The sequence below is a fragment of the Manis pentadactyla genome, chromosome 6, assembly GCF_030020395.1.
Source record: "Manis pentadactyla isolate mManPen7 chromosome 6, mManPen7.hap1, whole genome shotgun sequence".
In the NCBI taxonomy this organism is placed as follows: Eukaryota; Metazoa; Chordata; class Mammalia; order Pholidota; family Manidae; genus Manis; species Manis pentadactyla.
Window position 1 is genome coordinate 123241030 of NC_080024.1, and position 19554 is coordinate 123260583.

At 37.9% G+C, this 19554-nt stretch overlaps 2 protein-coding genes across 3 annotated transcripts in view; one reads left to right on the forward strand and one right to left on the reverse strand.

Moving 5' to 3' along the window:
* The window catches only part of SLC39A6 (solute carrier family 39 member 6), a 120990-nt gene that overhangs the window by 65252 nt on the left and 36184 nt on the right, over window positions 1-19554 (reverse strand). The gene's annotated exons all lie outside the window — the stretch shown is intronic.
* The window catches only part of ELP2 (elongator acetyltransferase complex subunit 2), an 83390-nt gene that overhangs the window by 37666 nt on the left and 26170 nt on the right, over window positions 1-19554 (forward strand). For both annotated transcript variants that reach the window (XM_036885059.2, XM_036885061.2), the window contains 6 exons: window positions 1022-1171; window positions 4147-4335; window positions 14959-15028; window positions 15556-15651; window positions 15807-15864; window positions 17400-17472. In XM_036885059.2, the coding sequence (XP_036740954.2) occupies window positions 1022-1171; window positions 4147-4335; window positions 14959-15028; window positions 15556-15651; window positions 15807-15864; window positions 17400-17472 (636 nt within the window). The remainder of the gene's footprint in view (window positions 1-1021; window positions 1172-4146; window positions 4336-14958; window positions 15029-15555; window positions 15652-15806; window positions 15865-17399; window positions 17473-19554) is intronic.

The following is a 19554-nucleotide window of genomic DNA, read 5'->3' on the forward strand; positions in this document are numbered from 1 at the left end:
TTCCTCACACACACCCACAACCTCCCCCACCACAACATCCCCCATCACAGTGGTATATTTGTTACAGTCAAGTGTTTCTTAAGATAAGCAATGCTGTTTAGGACAGTTACAGTGGAAAATTGTACTGATAGTCCAAAAGTGCTGCCCTTTGTTCAGAACTTTTTGGAAACTCCCATTAGTACTAACTTTAGAATCAGTTTTTATGTCACAGAGAACATTAATAGCATTTCTTTGTCACAGCCTTTTTGCTTTTTGACCAGAAAACAATATAACTTAGCTGAATCACTGACTATTCATGAGACTTGGCTTTAAATGACCCTTTAGCTATTTATAAAAATGTAATTTCCCTGTAAAGATCAGGTTTACTATCATTTGAGGATGTTCAAAAAGATGCTGTGTGGACCAGGCATCAAGACATTTTCTATATTTCATCATCAGTACTTCTTCACATGGTTGCTGGTGCAGGCTGCTTCAGGAGATGGACCAACTAGGTTTGATTTAGCCCCTTCCTCTACAACTTTAACTTCTTTTACTTAATAAAGTTATGAGGCACACACACAGAACCTACCAATACTCTTTATTATTTAGTTTAACAAGTAAATACTCACATAGTTTCTAGTATGTGCCAGCATTATTCTGAATGCTTTATAAATATAAATTAATTTAATTCTCGTAAGAACCCTGTGAATTAGGTAGCTCTTTTACAGAAATATTAATTGAGGCACAGAAAGGTTAAGTAGTGTCTGGCTCTAACAGGCATTTAATAAATGCAGGGAAATTTCCCAAGGTTACTGCCTTACAGGACACAACACATATTTGAATGTTTAAGTTCTAACATTCTTGATTGGGAAACAGATCCTATTATTTTAAGATCCCATCTTGCTTACTTAGCTTTTCATCTTGCTTGGGGGCATCAGTCTTTCCCATTATCAGACCTGAGGGCTGAAGGCATTCCCAGACTTTATTTTGAGTGGTGGTGGTCTTTGATTATTTTGATTTGTCATGAGCACTTTCATTACAGAGAGAATGGACCCCAGAGGTTGTTATTTCAGGACACTTTGATGGTGTACAAGACCTAGTGTGGGATACAGAAGGAGAATTTATCATCACTGTTGGTACTGACCAGACAACTCGGCTTTTTGCTCCATGGAAGAGAAAAAACCAATCACAGGTAGAATGTCTTCCTACTTGACTGATTCACCTTAAGAAACAATACATGAACAAATGAAAAATGAGGCAATCGTTAGCCATGAGGTATGTGCAAATTAAAACCATGACAAGATGCCCCCACACACCCTCTAGAATGGCTGAAGTAAAATACTATAGCAATAGTGGTAAGGATGCCAAATGACTGGAACTTTTATATATTGCTAGTGGGAATTCAAAATGATACAGCTGCTCTGGAAAACAGTTTGATATTTTCTTAAAAATTTAAATGTATGTGCCCTTTTTACAATACACATGGTAGATTCAGATGTTAGTTGTCAAAATGGATTCTTCAGTTCCACATAGAAGTTCTATTATACCTGTAATTTTAGGTTTAATTCTTTCAGAAACACCATCAAGTCTGTAGTAAAAGCTAATTTTTAAAGTCATATAGTGTTAAATAATAGTGGTTGAGTTCAGTAAACTTTTTGTTCAATTAACTTTTCAATCTTAGCCCTCAGCTAAAAAAAAAAAAAATTAAAAACTAATTCAAATTCAGTTAGACAATATCCATCATATCATTGATAAGTTTCCACAAATGCCTAGCGTACCTAACTGGTTTTCTTGGTTTCACTGGATATGGCTGGTAATTGTAGGTCTGCTTTTGTTATGTAGCTGTATTCCTATTATGTTAATGTATGTGCGCAATTTAATTAGTAGTTTAAAACCTATACATGCTTATGTTACTCTACAAGAAGATATGTCAAAGAAATAATCAATCTTCCCATGTTTCCTTCCATCTGCTACTTCTTTTGCTTTTCTTCTTCCTTCCTAATTACAACCCTTTAGTAGAATTCGTGCCTCATATCGAAATTACCGAGTATCATAATTCTTCCAAGTGGTAAAGATACCTCAAGACAAATGCTGGGCATAGAAGCCACAGGGCATAAATCTGCAAAAAAGTAAAAAGCTAACCTTTTCAAACAATATGGCTTACCTCTCTCACTTACCAACTTTACATTTCCCTGTATGGCCCCGGAAGATGACTGGTTAGCCAGAGACGGGTAAGACTCCTCAAGGGAGGAACAACCTAAGACAGGCACAGTCGCAGGGGGGCCATCAAGAGAGAAATTGGGGACCAACAGAGGTGAGGCTTAGAACCTCACCCCCTCTGTTTTGAGAGAAATCTTCTGCATCCGTGGATGTTTTGTTGCCCTTGTCTAGCTTGGATTAATACTTAGTCTATAGGCACAGACCTGATAATCTACATTTGCCCTCTTACAGCACTAAATTATGTTTTCTACCTTTATCTTGCATCTACCTACCATTTCAGCATTTTATTAAAAAAATAATAATAATAACAATAAGGGAGAAATGTGGGATTCACATATAAATCATGTATAAAAATCAAACGAATAATCATATCTGACTTGATTGTTTATAGTTCATGATGCGTGATCAAAACCGAAAGTTTCTGTGATATGACTGCCCTTGCACTGTTCACCATGTAAGAACTTATTCACTATGTAAGACCTTGTTCACCATGTAAGAACTTGTTTGTTATGCTTCAGAAGATTGGAGACTGTTGAGATATAGGCTTGGGGTTGATTAATGACTGTGCATTGAATCCCCTATACAGAATTTTATTGTTAACCATTTGATCAATAAATATGAGAGATGCCCTCTCAAAAAAAAAGAGAACAGGCCCAATGACCCTCAAATAGATAATTACATAATTACATGTCTGTATGATTCTAAAGTGATCTTTTGACTCACAGGGCAAATGTTTCATAATACGCTTATACAAAAGTACAATTCAAGCAACAGTAATAAAAAATACTTGCAAAAGAGAAAAAAAAAAAGAACTTTACCACAGGCAAACCATTGAACTGTGCTGTGTGGTAGAGAAAGTCAGTATACTAAACTTCAGTTTCTGACAAAAATTCATGGAATTGACTATGGGTCAGTCCATGTGATCTAATACAATTTGACACTGACATTACTGCTTCAGTAGCACATGGTAGATTCAAATTAATAGAGTTGAGGACATTGGGAGCAACACTATAGTCAATTAGAAAGCAAGGCAAATGATTTGGGGTGGTGGTTTTCTGTAGACCTTGTGACTTAATTTTGATATGGCTTCGTTGTTTATTCATAATCCATTTAAAAAACAAATAAATTGGACTTTACCAAAATGTAAAATTTCTACTTTTTGAAAGACATTGTCAGGAAAATAAGAAGTTACAAACAGGGAGAAACTATTTACAAAGCACATATCTGATGAAGGATTTATGTCTAGATTGTGTAAGGAACTTTTCAGAACTCAGGAAGACAAATAATCCAGTAGAAGATGGGCAAAAGAATTGAACAGATATTTTTTTGAAGAAAATACATGGATGGAAAATAAGAGGAGGAAAAGATTCCCAGCACCATTAGTCATTAGGAAAATGCAAACTGAAGCTACAGTGAGTACAATTATACACCCATAAGGATGATTAAAGGTAAAAGACCGACCATACTAAGTGTTGGTGAGCAAGTGGGTAACAAACTTTCATACACTGCTGGTGGGATTGTAAAATGTACAACCACTTTGGGAAATAGTTTGCAGTTTCTTAAAAAGTTAAATATACATCATATCATGCAACCATTTTACTCATAAGTAGTGTTTACCCAGGAGAAATAGAAGTTTATGTCCATGCAACGACTTGTACACTAATATTCATGATTGCATTTTCAGTAAAAGACAAAAACTGGAAACAAATCAAATGTCTATCAGTAGGTGAATGGATCAACAAGTTGTGGTATATCCATGCAAGGGGCTAGGACTGAGCAATATAAAGGATTGAACTGTTGATAAACACAGCAACATGGATGAATCTGCCCATGGTCATATTTCCATGGCATAGTAAAATATTTTGCATTTGATACTTTGCTGGTTAAAAAGAATTCAGTTTTTGGACCATATGTGATTATTTTCACCTATCCTATATTAATACCCAGGTGTCTTGGCATGAAATTGCAAGGCCTCAGATACATGGATATGACCTGAAATGTCTGGCGATGATTAATCGGTTTCAGTTTGTATCTGGAGCAGATGAAAAAGTGCTTCGAGTGTTTTCTGCACCGCGGAATTTTGTGGAAAATTTTTGTGCAATTACGGGCCAATCACTGAGTCACGTGCTTTGTAATGTGAGTATCCCTCTAAATGTTTTAACTCTAAATATAGTCACTTGATTTTAAATTTCAAGCAGTTTTGCTTAAGACTATAAATGGAGTACATGGGTGGAAAGGAAGTCAAATCATTTTTATCACTGGCTTACAAACGTGTGTGTACTGTGCCATGCAGTAATTTAAATATTAAAACCAGAAGTTTTCTAACAAATTAGCCAAAGCACTGTTAAGAATTAAGATGTTATGGTATGAATACTGTGTATGATCACTGTGCTAGGTACCTCTGATAAAAAATGATAGACAGGTTATATTTTCAAGGAGATTACCATGTAGCTGTAGATTAGGGAGGGAGTAATGGAACTAATGTATCTGCAGTTATTAGATGAGACCAATTAATTGCTAGATCTTGTGGTGGCTGAAGTAAATTTCATAGAAGGAGGAGGTCACTGTACTGGAATAATGAGGAATTGTTTAATGGGACTTCATTTGGGTTTTGAAAGGGTAAGTTTTTATGTTTATACCCTCTTTGTACAAAAGATTTGAATTACTTATAAAAATACACGTTATAAAAAGTATAAAGTACCTAGCTTTGAAAGAAGGGAAATAAAGTAGGAGGACAATTATATTACACAGAAGTGCACATCATAGGGTTCTTTTATTTTTTATTAAAGTATCATTGATATACAATCATATAAATATTTCACATGAACAACATTGTGGTTTCAACATTCACCCATATTATCAAGTTGCCCCCACCCCATTGCAGTCACTGGTCCATCAGCATAGTAAGATGCTATAGAGTCATTACTTGTCTTCTCTGTGATGTACTGCCTTCCCTGTGATGTACTGCCTTCCCTGTGACCTACCTATATTGTGATTGCAAATTATATGCCCCTTAATCTCCTCCTCCCCCATCCTCCCCAACCTCTCTCCTTTGTTGACCACTAGTTCCTTCTCGGTGTCTGTGAATCTGCTGCTATTTTGTTCCTTCAGTTTCGCTGTGTTTTTATACTCTACAAATGAGTGAAATCATTTGGTTCTTGTCTTTTTCTGCCTGGCTTATTTCACTGAGCATAATACCCTCTAGTTTCATCCATGTTTTTGCGAATGGTAGGATTTCTTTTCTTTTCACATCATAGGGTTATTTACTGTAGTTAAGAGTTGGGTCACAAATTTGGTTCTGAGATTGAAAAGGCGAAGTATACTTGTGATAAGCAAAAGGAAGGAGAGAGCAGTGGGGGTGCCCTTGCTGTTCCAATGAAGAGTATATAGTAGAAAATAGAGGGGAGGGGGGAAGTCAAAGCAGGAGGACCTTGGGAGGGAGGGACAGTTTAAACTATGGGGTACTATTGGAGGCCCTGAAGAAAGATAGCAATGAAAAGCACTTTGGGATGAAGAGTTATGTGGAGAGGATATATTTGAGCCCAGAGACTCTGTAGACTGGGAAACTAGCAGTCTGGGTAAGACTGGAGAAGTAAGTGAGAGTCATTTGAAATGAAGTGTCCATGTAAATTTCTCAGAGTGTGTATATACTGAGCAGCTAATGCCACAGGCTTTCTTGATTACATGAAGGTGGAAGATTCTGCTCTGCTTGTTTCTAATTGTAATGGGTAGCAGGAACTAGATCAAAAGGAATTCTTGGTTTTATATAGAGCTGTATAGATGGAGGGACAGTAGATTGCAGGATCTCTCAGTTCTGGGGATTGAAATGTGGATTTTATGAGATTCCATGAGAGGCTAAGTCCCAGTTAAATACTAAATTCATTGTGTCCTAAGACACAGGAATCCTGTAAACTGGAAAGCCTCCTGGGGTGTTTTGGGTGTTGTTTTCATACTGAATGATGGGTTGGGTATGTAAGAGTGCTTCTTATTGCTCTTTTCCATGCTGTTTTATTTTACTTTACTGTTTTCTGAGATAATGTGTTCTCTTATTTCCTGGGTAGCTGTTGCTAATACATTCTCATTGTTCATATTTGTATCAAGTTCTAGCCCTTATATTAAAGTCTAGATTGTAAGAAACACTCTTAGCACATGTGCCAGTTTTGATCATTAGCATATATAGTTTCAGATGAGCTAATTGACCAATTTCAGAGTAAGTAGATTATTGGCACTTCAAGTGGCACTGTTAAGAAATTTTAAAAATACTCAATTATTTAAATAAGCTTAATGAAAAAACTAGGTCTTCCTGGGAAACATAGGTGTTCTCATGAGCATCATCAGGGATGTGCCAGTGAGACTCTCTTGGAAGTAGAGCTCTGGGCCTTCCATTTTTAGCCCATCTTTGCTAGAAGCCATCCCAGTGCATTCCTTATCAGACCCTGCAACCCACTGAGCTGTTAGGATTTGGTGAGTTCAGGGATGAAAGGATGACTGACTTCATAGACTGGGTAAATGATGGTTGGGGGTTAACTGCAGCCTGACTCTTGGAGAGTGATTGCTTAAGTTGCAGCTGTTGGTTTAGAAATAGAAGTGTGGGCAGAAATCCCACTTTAAAGGGTGTCTTTAAACTGCTCTTCAGCATTTATGGGCATGTTTTCTTTTTTCTTTTTTTTTTTTTTTTTAAGTAAACTTTTTATTGTAGGGCAGTTTCAGACTTACAAAAATAATGCATAATATTTGAGTCCCTTTTAACGCACTCTCAGTTTTCCTAATTAACATCTTTTTTTTTTTTTTTTTTTTTTTTGTGAGGGCATCTCTCATATTTATTGATCAAATGGTTGTTAATGACAATAAAATTCTGTATAGGGGAGTCAATGCTCAATGCACAATCATTAATACACCCCAAGCCTAATTTTCGTCAGTCTCCAATCTTCTGAGGCATAACAAACAAGTTCTTACATGTAGAACAAATTCTTACATAATGAATAAGTTACATAGTGAACAGTACAAGGGCAGTCATCACAGAAACTTTCGGTTTTGCTCATGCATTATGAACTATAAACAGTCAGTTCAAATATGAATACTCATTTGGTTTTTATACTTGATTTATATGTGGATACCACATTTCTCTCTTTATTATTATTATTTTTAATAAAATGCTGAAGTGGTAGGTAGATACAAGATAAAGGTAGAAAACATAGTTTAGTGTTGTAAGAGAGCAAATGTAGATGATCAGGTGTGTGCCTGTAGACTATGTGTTAATCCAAGCTAGACCAGGGCAATAAAACATCCACGTATGCAGAAGATTTCTCTCAGAACAGGGGGGGTGAGGTTCTAAGCCTCACCTCTGTTGATCCCCAATTTCTCACCTGATGGCCCCCCTGCGACTGTGCCTGTCTTAGGTTGTTCCTCCCTTGAGGAATCTTACCCGTCTCTGGCTAACCAGTCATCTTCCGGGGCCATACAGGGAAATGTAAAGTTGGTAAGTGAGAGAGAAGCCTTACTGTTTGAAAAGGTTAGCTTTTTACTTCTTTGTATATTTATGCCCTGTGGCTTCTATGCCCAGCATTTGTCTTGAGGTATCTTTACCACTTGGAAGAATTATGATACTCGGTAAATTTGATATGAGGCACGAATTCTATTTAAGGGTTGTAATTAGGAAGGAAGAAGAAAAGCTATAGAAGTAGCAGGCGGAAGAAAACATGGGAAGATTGATTATTTCTTTGACATATCTTCTTGTAGAGTAACTTCAGCATGTATAGGTTTTAAACTACTAATTAAATTGCGCATACACATTAACATAATAGGAGTATAGTTACATAACCAAAGCATACCTGTAATAACCAGCCATCTCCAGTGAAACCAAGAAAACCAGTTAGGCACCTTAGGCATTTGTGAAAACTTATCTATGGTATGGTGGATATTGTCCAACTGAACTTGAACAGTCTGAGAGAAATCAGACAAATTAAAACAACCCATTCCTGGGGAATGTTCACATCCCTTATGTTCTTTTAACAGTAAATAGTCTGTAGTTGTAAGATTTTGGAGCGCTACAATTTGCACTTCTCCTAATTCTTGGTTGAGTTCCAACAGTATAGATCCAGTCAAATTTGTTGTTTTACTGTATGCACAGGCCAGCTTAGATATCTCCTTCCTCATTCCCATGGCAAGTCCAGGAGCTGGTGGGATGAGTGCATCTACAGCTGTAGCAGTGCGTGGATCGTTGTTGGGGTTTTTTGATGATCATCTTCTGTCATGAGTCTACCAGAGAGTGCTGATGTTGGAAGTTCTCTTTCATATCGTATCTTAGTTCATTTTCGGGGTAGCCCAATTAGGCTTTGATCTTCTGTATAGACGCAAACAGACCCTTTGCCTACACTTTTATATGCCCTTTATACCCTTGTGTAGAACTCATTGGAGGTTACCACACAGGAACTGCCCCCCTTTTTTTTTTTTTTGGTATCACTAATCTACACTTACATGACGAATATTATGTTTACTAGGCTCTCCCCTATAAACCCCTTTACAGTCACTCTCCATCAGCATAGCAAAATGTTGTAGAATCACTACTTGCCTTCTCTGTGTTGTACAGCCCTCCCTTTTCTCCTACCCCCCCATGCATGTTAATCTTAATACCCCCCTACTTCTCCCCCCCCTTATCCCTCCCTACCCACCCATCCTCCCCAGTCCCTTTCCCTTTGGTACCTGTTAGTCCATTCTTGAGTTCTGTGATTCTGGTGCTGTTTTGTTCCTTCAGTTTTTCCTTTGTTCTTATATTCCACAGATAAGTGAAATCATTTGGTATTTCTCTTTCTCCGCTTGGCTTGTTTCACTGAGCATAATACCCTCCAGCTCCATCCATGTTGCTGCAAATGATTGGATTTGCCCTTTTCTTATGGCTGAGTAGTATTCGATTGTGTATATGTACCACATCTTCTTTATCCATTCATCTATCGATGGACATTTAGGTTGCTTCCAATTCTTGGCTATTGTAAATAGTGCTGCGATAAACATAGGGGTGCATCTGTCTTTCTCAAACTTGATTGCTGTGTTTTTAGGGTAAATTCCTAGGAGTAGAATTCCTGGGTCAAATGGTAAGTCTGTTTTGAGCATTTTGATGTACCTCCATACTGCTTTCCACAATGGTTGAACTAACTTACATTCCCACCAGCAGTGTAGGAGGGTTCCCCTTTCTCCACAGCCTCGCCAACATTTGTTGTTGTTTGTCTTTTGGATGGCAGCCATCCTTACTGGTGTGAGGTGATACCTCATTGTAGTTTTAATTTGCATTTCTCTGATAATTAGCGATGTGGAGCATCTTTTCATGTGTCTGTTGGCCATCTGTATTTCTTTTTTGGAGAACTGTCTGTTCAGTTCCTCTGCCCATTTTTTAATTGGGTTATTTGTTTTTTGTTTGTTGAGGTGTGTGAGCTCTTTATATATTCTGGATGTCAAGCCTTTATCGGATGTGTCATTTTCAAATATATTCTCCCATACTGTAGGGATCCTTTTTGTTCTATTGATGGTGTCTTTTGCTGTACAGAAGCTTTTCAGCTTAATATAGTCCCACTTGTTCATTTTTGCTGTTGTTTTCCTTGCCCGGGGAGATATGTTCAAGAAGAGGTAACTCATGTTTATGTCAAAGAGGTTTTTGCCTATGTTTTCTTCCAAGAGTTTAATGGTTTCATGGCTTACATTCAGGTCTTTGATCCATTTTGAGTTTACTTTTGTATATGGGGTTAGACAATGGTCCAGTTTCATTCTCCTACATGTAGCTGTCCAGTTTTGCCAGCACCACCTGTTGAAGAGACTGTCATTTTGCCATTGTATCTCCATGGCTCCTTTATCAAATATTAATTGACCATATATGTCTGGGTTAATGTCTGGATTCTCTAGTCTGTTCCATTGGTCTGTGGCTCTGCTCTTGTACCAGTACCAAATTGTCTTGATTACTATGGCTTTATAGTAGAGCTTGAAGTTGGGGAGTGAGATCCCCCCTACTTTATTCTTCTTTCTCAGGATTGCTTTGGCTATTCGGGGTCTTTGGTGTTTCCATATGAATTTTTGAATTATTTGTTCCAGTTCATTGAAGAATGTTGCTGGTAGTTTCATAGGGATTGCATCAAATCTGTATATTGCTTTGGGCAGGATGGCCATTTTGACGATATTAATTCTTCCTAGCCACGAGCGTGGGATGAGTTTCCATCTGTTAGTGTCCCCTTTAATTTCTCTTAAGAGTGACTTGTAGTTTTCAGAGTATAAGTCTTTCACTTCTTTGGTTAGGTTTATTCCTAGGTATTTTATTTTTTTTGGTGCAATTGTGAATGGAGTTGTTTTCCTGATTTCTCTTTCTGTTGGTTCATTGTTAGTATATAGGAAAGCCACAGATTTCTGTGTGTTGATTTTGTATCCTGCAACTTTGCTGTATTCCGATATCAGTTCTAGTAGTTTTGGGGTGGAGTCTTTAGGGTTTTTTATGTACAGTATCATGTCATCTGCAAATAGTGACAGTTTAACTTCTTCTTTACCAATCTGGATTCCTTGTATTTCTTTATTTTGTCTGATTGCTGTGGCTAGGACCTCCAGTACTATGTTAAATAACAGTGGAGAGAGTGGGCATCCCTGTCTAGTTCCCGATCTCAGAGGAAATGCTTTCAGCTTCTCGCTGTTCAATATAATGTTGGCTGTGGGTTTATCATAGATGGCCTTTATTATGTTGAGGTACTTGCCCTCTATTCCCATTTTGCTGAGAGTTTTTAACATGAATGGATGTTGAACTTTGTCAAATGCTTTTTCAGCATCTATGGAGATGATCATGTGGTTTTTGTCTTTCTTTTTGTTGATGTGGTGGATGATGTTGATGGACTTACGAATGTTGTACAATCCTTGCATCCCTGGGATGAATCCCACTTGGTCATGGTGTATGATCCTTTTGATGTATTTTTGAATTCGGTTTGCTAATATTTTGTTGAGTATTTTTGCATCTACGTTCATCAGGGATATTGGTCTGTAGTTTTCTTTTTTGGTGGGGTCTTTGCCTGGTTTTGGTATTAGGGTGATGTTAGCTTCATAGAATGAGTTTGGGAGTGTCCCCTCCTCCTCTATTTTTTGGAAAACTTTAAGGAGAATGGGTATTATGTCTTCCCTGTATGTCTGATAAAATTCCGAGGTAAATCCATCTGGCCCGGGGGTTTTGTTCTTTGGTAGTTTTTTGATTACCGCTTCAATTTCGTTGCTGGTAATTGGTCTGTTTAGATTTTCTGTTTCTTCCTGGGTCAATCTTGGAAGGTTATATTTTTCTAGGAAGTTGTCCATTTCTCCTAGGTTTCCCAGCTTGTTAGCATATAGGTTTTCATAGTAGTCTCCAATAATTCTTTGCATTTCCGTGGGGTCCGTCGTGATTTTTCCTTTCTCGTTTCTGATACTGTTGATTTGTGTTGACTCTCTTTTCTTCTTAATAAGTCTGGCTAGAGGCTTATCTATTTTGTTTATTTTCTCAAAGAACCAGCTCTTGGTTTCATTGATTTTTGCTTTTGTTTTATTCTTCTCAATTTTATTTATTTCTTCGCTGATCTTTATTATGTCCCTCCTTCTGCTGACCTTAGGCCTCATCTGTTCTTCTTTTTCCAATTTCGATAATTGTGACATTAGACCATTCATTTGGGATTGCTCTTCCTTTTTTAAATATGCTTGGATTGCTATATACTTTCCTCTTAAGACTGCTTTTGCTGTGTCCCACAGAAGTTGGGGCTTAGTGTTGTTGTTGTCATTTGTTTCCATATATTGCTGGATCTCCATTTTGATTTGGTCATTGATCCTTTGATTATTTAGGAGCGTGTTGTTAAGCCTCCATGTGTTTGTGAGCCTCTTTTCTTTCTTTGTACAGTTTATTTCTAGTTTTATGCCTTTGTGGTCTGAAAAGTTGGTTGGTAGGATTTCAATCTTTTGGAATTTTCTGAGGCTCTTTTTGTGGCCTAGTATGTGGTCTATTCTGGAGAATGTTCCATGTGCACTTGAGAAGAATGTGTATCCTGTTGTTTTTGGATGTAGAGTTCTGTAGATGTCTATTAGGTCCATCTGTTCTAGTGTGTTGTTCAGTGCCTCTGTGTCCTTACTTATTTTCTGCCCAGTGGATCTATCCTTTGGGGTGAGTGGTGTGTTGAAGTCTCCTAGAATGAATGCATTGCAGTCTATATCCCCCTTTAGTTCTGTTAGTATTTGTTTCACATATGCTGGTGCTCCTGTGTTGGGTGCATATATATTTAGAATGGTTATATCCTCTTGTTTGACTGAGCCCTTTATCGTTATGTAGTGTACTTCTTTATCTCTTGTTACTTTCTTTGTTTTGAAGTCTATTTTGTCTGATATTAGTACTGCAACCCCTGTTTTCTTCTCACTGTTGTTTGCTTGAAATATGTTTTTCCATCCCCTGACTTTTAGTCTGTACATGTCTTTGGTTTGAGGTGAGTTTCTTGTAAGCAGCATATAGATGGGTCTTGCTTTTTTATCCATTCTGTTACTCTGTGTCTTTTGATTGGTGCATTCAACCCATTAACATTTAGGGTGACTATTGAAAGATATGTACTTATTGCCATTGCAGGCTTTAAATTCGTGGTTACCAAAGGTTCAAGGTTAGCCTCTTTAGTATCTTACTGCCTAACTTAGCTCACTTATTGAGCTGTTATATACACTGTCTGGAGATTCTTTTCTTCTCTCCCTTCTTGTTCCTCCTCCTCGATTCTTCATATGTTGGGTGTTTTGTGCTGTGCTCTTTCTAGGAGTGCTCCCATCTAGAGCAGTCCCTGTAAGATGTTCTGTAGAGGTGGTTTGTGGAAAGCAAATTCCCTCAGCTTTTGTTTGTCTGGGAATTGTTTAATCCCACGATCATATTTGAATGATAGTCGTGCTGGATACAGTATCCTTGTTTCAAGGCCCTTCTGTTTCATTGTATTAAATATATCATGCCATTCTCTTCTGGCCTGTAGGGTTTCTGTTGAGAAATCTGACGTTAGCCTGATGGGTTTCCCTTTATAGGTGACCTTTTTCTCTCTAGCTGCCTTTAACACTCTTTCCTTGTCCTTGATCTTTGCCATTTTAATTATTATGTGTCTTGGTGTTGTCCTTCTTGGATCCTTTCTGTTGGGGGTTCTGTGTATTTCCGTGGTCTGTTCGATTACTTCCTCCCCCAGTGTGGGGAAGTTTTCAGCAATTATTTCTTCTAAGATACTTTCCATCTCTTTTCCTCTCTCTTCTTCTTCTGGGACCCCTATAATACGGATATTGTTCATTTTGGATTGTTCACACAGTTCTCTTAATATTGTTTCATTCCTGGAGATCCTTTTATCTCTCTCTATGTCAGCTTCTATGCGTTCCTGTTCTCTGATTTCAATTCCATCAGTGGCCTCTTGCATTCTATCCATTCTGCTTATAAACCCTTCCAGAGTTTGTTTCATTTCTGCGTTCTCCTTTCTGGCATCTGTGATCTCCTTCCGGACTTCATCCCATTTCTCTTGCATATTTCTCTGCATCTCTGTCAGCATGTTTATGATTCTTATTTTGAATTCTTTGTCAGAAAGACTGGTTAGGTCTGTCTCCTTCTCTGGTGTTGTCTCTGTGATCTTTGTCTGCCTGTAGCTTTGCCTTTTCATGGTGATAGGAATAGTCTGCAGAACTGGGACGAGTGACGGCTGGAAGGACTTCCTTTCTTGTTGGTTTGTGGCCCTCCTCTCCTGGGAGAACAGCGACCTCTCGTGGCTAGTGCTGCAGCAGCTGCGCGCAGACAGGGTTTCTGCTTCCTGCCCGGCTGCTATGGAGTTAATCTCCGCTGTTGCTGTGGGCGTGGCCTAGCTCGGGCAGCTACTCCAAAATGGTGGAGTCGCTTTGGAGCAGGAGCTGCTGGGAGGCTATTTATCTCCGTAAGGGGCCTCCCTGCTCCCTGCAGCCCAGGGGTTAGGGTGCCCAGAGATCCCCGGATTCCCTACCTCTGGATTAAGTGACCCACCCTGCTCCTTTAAGTCTTCCAAAAAGCACCCGCCAAAACAAAACAATGACCACCAAAAAAAAAAAAAAAAAAAAAGAAAAAAATTTTAAATTAAAAAAAAAAAGTTTTTAATTAAAAAAAAAAAAAGGTGGTCGTTCGTTTTTCTTTATTCTCCGGTGCCAGCCTCAGGCCTCTGCTCACCGGTCTTTCTGCCCTGTTTCCCTAGTGTTGGGGTCCCTATCCCTTTAAGACTTACAAAAAGCGCTCGCCAAAACACAACAGCAAAAAAGCAAAAAAAAAAATGGTCGCGCGCTTTTCTTATGTCCTCCGACACCCGGCCTCCAGTGCCCGCTCACTGTTCTTGCTGTCCTGTTTTCCCAGTATCGAGGGCCCTGCACTCTGGCCCGGATGGCTGGGGCTGGGTTTTCGGCAGTCCTGGGCTCCGTCTCCCTCCCGCTCTGCCTATTCTTCTCCCGCCGGGAGCTGGGGGGATGGGCGCTCGGCTCCCGCGGGGCCGGGGCTTGTATCTTACCCCCTTCGCGAGGCGCTGGGTTCTCGCACGTGCGGATGTGGTCTGGATATTGTCCTATGTCCTCTGGTCTTTATTCTAGGAAGGGTTGTCTTTGTTATATTTTCATAGATATATGTTGTTTTGGGAGGAGATTTCCGCTGCTCTACTCACGCCGCCATCTTCCGCCCCCTCTCCATGTTTTCTTTTTTGTAGTGACTGCGGTAACAGTAACTTTTAGTGTCTAAAACATTTATCATACTTTTTATTCTAGCAAGATGGTGATCTTCCAGAAGGAGCTACTGTCCCTGCTTTGGGATTATCAAATAAAGCTGTTTTTCAAGGTAAGGCTTTAGTCTCCAAAATTATTGGACCCAGAGTGGTACTCAAAAACTAGTCACACAGTTGTATAACATGTGCCTTATATTCATTACAGCTGATATTTTTTAAGAAATCATAATACATGCATCTGTCTTCTCCATCAAATATTTCATAATAAGTATTCTGTGTATACATGCGGACTCTGAAAAAGGTGCAGCTTTCCCAAGTGTGTTTCATCGAGCATCACATTCACAGATGCTAATATGGGTAGCCTGAAGAATCTGTTCCATAGTTTAAAAGGTTTGGGAAGTGTCAAGTCAAAGAGAAAGGAAGGAACCTTTATGGAATTGATTAGTGCTCCACAGAGCACATTTGGAAAATACTGGAGTAGTGGAAATACCCTTGGCTTTGGAATCACGTGGTTATAGCCTTGTATATACCTCACTGAGATACTACTACTTGCTAACTGGTGGCCTTAATACTGGAACATTTGTGGGAAAATAAAGATAGTGGGTATATTCATGAAGTTGATGTATTTCTTTTAAATTAGAAGACATAGCTTCTCAGCCTTCTGATGAAGAGGACCTGTTAACTAGTACTGGTTTTGAGTACCAACAGGTGGCCTTTCAACCCTCCACACTTACTGGTAAGAAATGACAGAAAAAAAAAAAAGGTTTGATCAGATCATTAGTACACATAGTATGGTGTCTGTCACTGCTGACCTAAAAAAGTGCTATAAAATTCACTTTTTTGTTTGTATGAAAATAGAAAAATAATTGCAATTCTATAAATTTGTTGTAGAACCTCCCACTGAGGATTGTCTTCTGCAGAATACTTTGTGGCCTGAAGTTCAAAAACTGTAAGTTGAAGTATACTTATTAGTTCTTTGGTCTGCTTTTGTAAGAACTTAAGATTTTTTTCCTCCCCACAATTTGATTTTCTCCTTTGCTTTCCTGTTTCCTCTTGATTTTTTTCCCCCTGCTGTAAGATCTTCTAGTGGCCTTTATTAGGGGGTCAAAAATACAGATTTTTATATTACTATGCATTATATTTACTAGGTTTGTTTACTGATCTTAATTTTTAAAATAGAGATGCATAGTTCATTTTTTTTTTCTCTTTTTAAAAAGACTTTAAGATTTGTTTTCTGGTTCTCCCATACACCGATCCCCTATCCTCACCTCTTGTGGTTCCCCATCAAAACCTTTCCATGAGATGACTGGTTAGCCAGAGACGGGTAAGATTCCTCAAGGGAGGAACAACCTAAGAAGGCACAGTCACAGGGGGGCCATCAGGTGAGAAAATGGGGATCAACAGAGGTGAGGCTTAGAACCTCCCCCTCCCTGTTCTGAGAGAAATCTTCTGCATATGTGGATGTTTTATTGCTCTTGTCTAGCTTGGATTAACACATAGTCTACAGGCCCTGATCATATACATTTGCCCTCTTACAACACTAAACTATGTTTTCTACCTTTATCTTGTATCTACCTACCACTTCAGCATTTTATTAAAAATAATAATAATAAAGAGAGAAATGTGGTATCCACATATAAATCAAGTATAAAAATCAAATGAATATTCATATTTGAACTGACTTTTTATAGTTCATAATGCATGAGCAAAACCGAAAGCTTCTGTGATGACTGCCCTTGTAATGTTCACCATGTAACTTATTCACTAGGTAAGAATTTGTACTCCATGTAAGAACTTTTTCGTTATGCTTCAGAAGATTGGAGACTGACGAAAATTAGGCTTGGGGTGTTTTAATGATAGTGCATTGAGGATTGACCCCCCTATACAGAATTTTATTGTTGTTAACAACCATTTGATCAATAAATATGAAAGATGCCCTCACAAAAAAAAAAAAATATATATATATATATATATATATACACTTCCAATTGTAAAATAAATAAGTAACCGGGATGTAATGTATAGCATAAGGAATATAGTCAAAATATTGTAACAACTTGGTATGGTGATAGCTGGTACCTAGAATTATCATGTATATAAATGTTGAATCACTGTGTTGTACACCTGAAACTAATGTAATACTGTGTGTCAACTACCCTTCAATAAAAAATAATTATCTAAAAAAAAAACAAAACAAAACCTTTCCATGGTTTACTGTTTATTATACTGGCTGGCTGGGATTGAAACTTGTATTTTAGTCTAATTGTTTGAATAAGTTGTATTACTTCTAGGAAGCTGGCATTTTTCTCCAGTCTCTTTTTTTTGCCAAATGTTTGACTGAAAAGAAATGTAATGTTCTCAAAAGAATTGTATGTTAGCTGAAAAAATTGATGTAATTCTTTTTACGTTTAAAAATTTTGCAGCATGAGAATTAAGTACACTTACAAATATGGGTGTCATGCATTTTCTCTTTTTAAATTTTAGATATGGGCACGGTTATGAAATATTTTGTGTTGCTTGTAGCAATTCAAAGACTCTGCTTGCCTCAGCTTGTAAGGTAGGGTATTAAATTTTTTTATTCTACTTGGTTTCAGGTTATTTGAATCATCAGGCTCTTGCAGGTATGGTAGTGATACAGGCAGAATGTTGTAGGAAAGGCCACTGGTGCCTGCTTTTTCTGAATCTCGTTTTCTCAATCTCTTTTCTGTCCTTTGAAAAGCTTGCAGTTGCATTTTAAAGCTAGTTCAGCTGTACATTTTTGTTTTTAAATACTCAGTTTGAGCTGACTTATGCCTCTCCTCAAAAATTATTTAATTAGTTATCTTAAAATGAGACCTTAAAATGTGTTGAGTAAATTTTAAGTAATTGGTGTCCTGGGGAAATTCAGAGCACACTTCTGATTGTTTTCTCAGGCACTCTTGGTCCCTTGGTCTGTGCTGGGTGAGGCAGGGTCGTGACTGGCTTGACTAGAACAGTGTGCTTCAAATATGTGCCTGGGAGAGTGATCTTGACCTCACTATTCCACATTTACTCATATTCTGTGGAATGAAATTACATTTATGGAGGATTGTCTGAAGGGTCTGAGACCCACACATTCCTGTAAATTTTCCAAAATGTCTTTACCTAAGCATGATGATAAAAGCTACCTATCTGAATGAACCCCTCTGTCCCTGATTTTGCAGAGGCTTCTTATCACTGGCCTCTATTGGGAGGCATCATAAAAATATTGCTGTGTTCCTTTGCCTCACTCCCTTTTCCTGTCCCCTCTGTGAGAATAGTACTGAGAGTACTTCTGTTACAGGGCCTGTGTGAAGAACAGGGCTTCATAGCAGGAATAGCTGAGCTTCTGCTGAGCAGCTAATTTGTTTTCAGCTTTGGGCACTGTCAGTCATACAATTATTTTTTCCTTTCTAAGTTGGCTCACTTGTAGAGTATGTACAATTTCCTTTTTTGTTTGTATATTTTTTGTGTGTGTTACATTTTTTAATAATAGAAAAATAGTATTTTGTATTTTAATAGTGTGGCTTGGGAAGTTTAAATCTGATGGTTTATCTAAACTCCCCTGCCCAGAAGAAGGGTAGATGATGCATGGGAACTTCCAGTAACTTTTTCTTCTAAGCACCAGTTCCTTGAATGGAGGATGCCACCACACATTTGGTATTAATTGGTAATGCAAATGATAACATGCATCTTTCTTCTAAGTTACTGTTTTTAACAGCTTTATTTAGGTATCATTAGCATTCTTTAAGTTGCATGTTGAAAATAAACAATTTGATAAGTTTTGACTTGCTTTTTACCTGTGTAATTATAAGCACAATCAAGATAATGAACATATCCATCAATCCTCAGAATTTCCTCTGTCCCTTGGTAATTCCTCCTTACCCTGTCCTGCCTCCATTACCAGGAAACCATTAATATGCTTTTTGTCATGATGGAATACTTTCAATTTTCTGTAATTTTATGTAAATGGAATCCTACAGTATGTTCTTATTTTTCTGCCTGGCTTTTTTCATTCAGCATAATTTGGGATTCGTCCATGTTGTTGCATGTATCAATAGTTTTTTTTTTTTTTTTTGCTGAGTCTTCCCTTTTACAGATATCACAGTTTGTTGATCCATTCACTTATTAATGGGCATTCCAGTTATTTCCAGTTTTGGCTCTTACCAGTAAGGCAGTTTTGAGTATTTGTATATAGTCTTTGCATGGATATATGCTGTCATTTCTCTTGAGTAAAGGTCTATGTGTGGAATTGCTAGATGATATGGTAGGTGTATATTTAAATTTTTGAGACACTGCCAAACTATTTTCCAGAGTGGTTGTACCATCTTACAATCCCATCAGCTGTGTATCAGAGTTCTAGTTGCATAAAGCAAGTTGCATACAGTTGGTATGGTCAGTCTTTTTAGCCATTCTAATAGGTGTGTAATATTTCATTGTGGTTGTAATTGGTATTTCTCTAACGACTAATGATGCCGAACATCTTTTCGTGTGCTTATTTTCTTTCTGTATCTTCTTTGATGAAATCTGTTCAGATCTTTTGTCCATTTCTTTATTGCAGTGTTTTCTTATTACTAAATTTTGAAAAAGTTATTTCCACTGGATTCAACTATCAGATATATGCCATGTAGGTAATTACAAT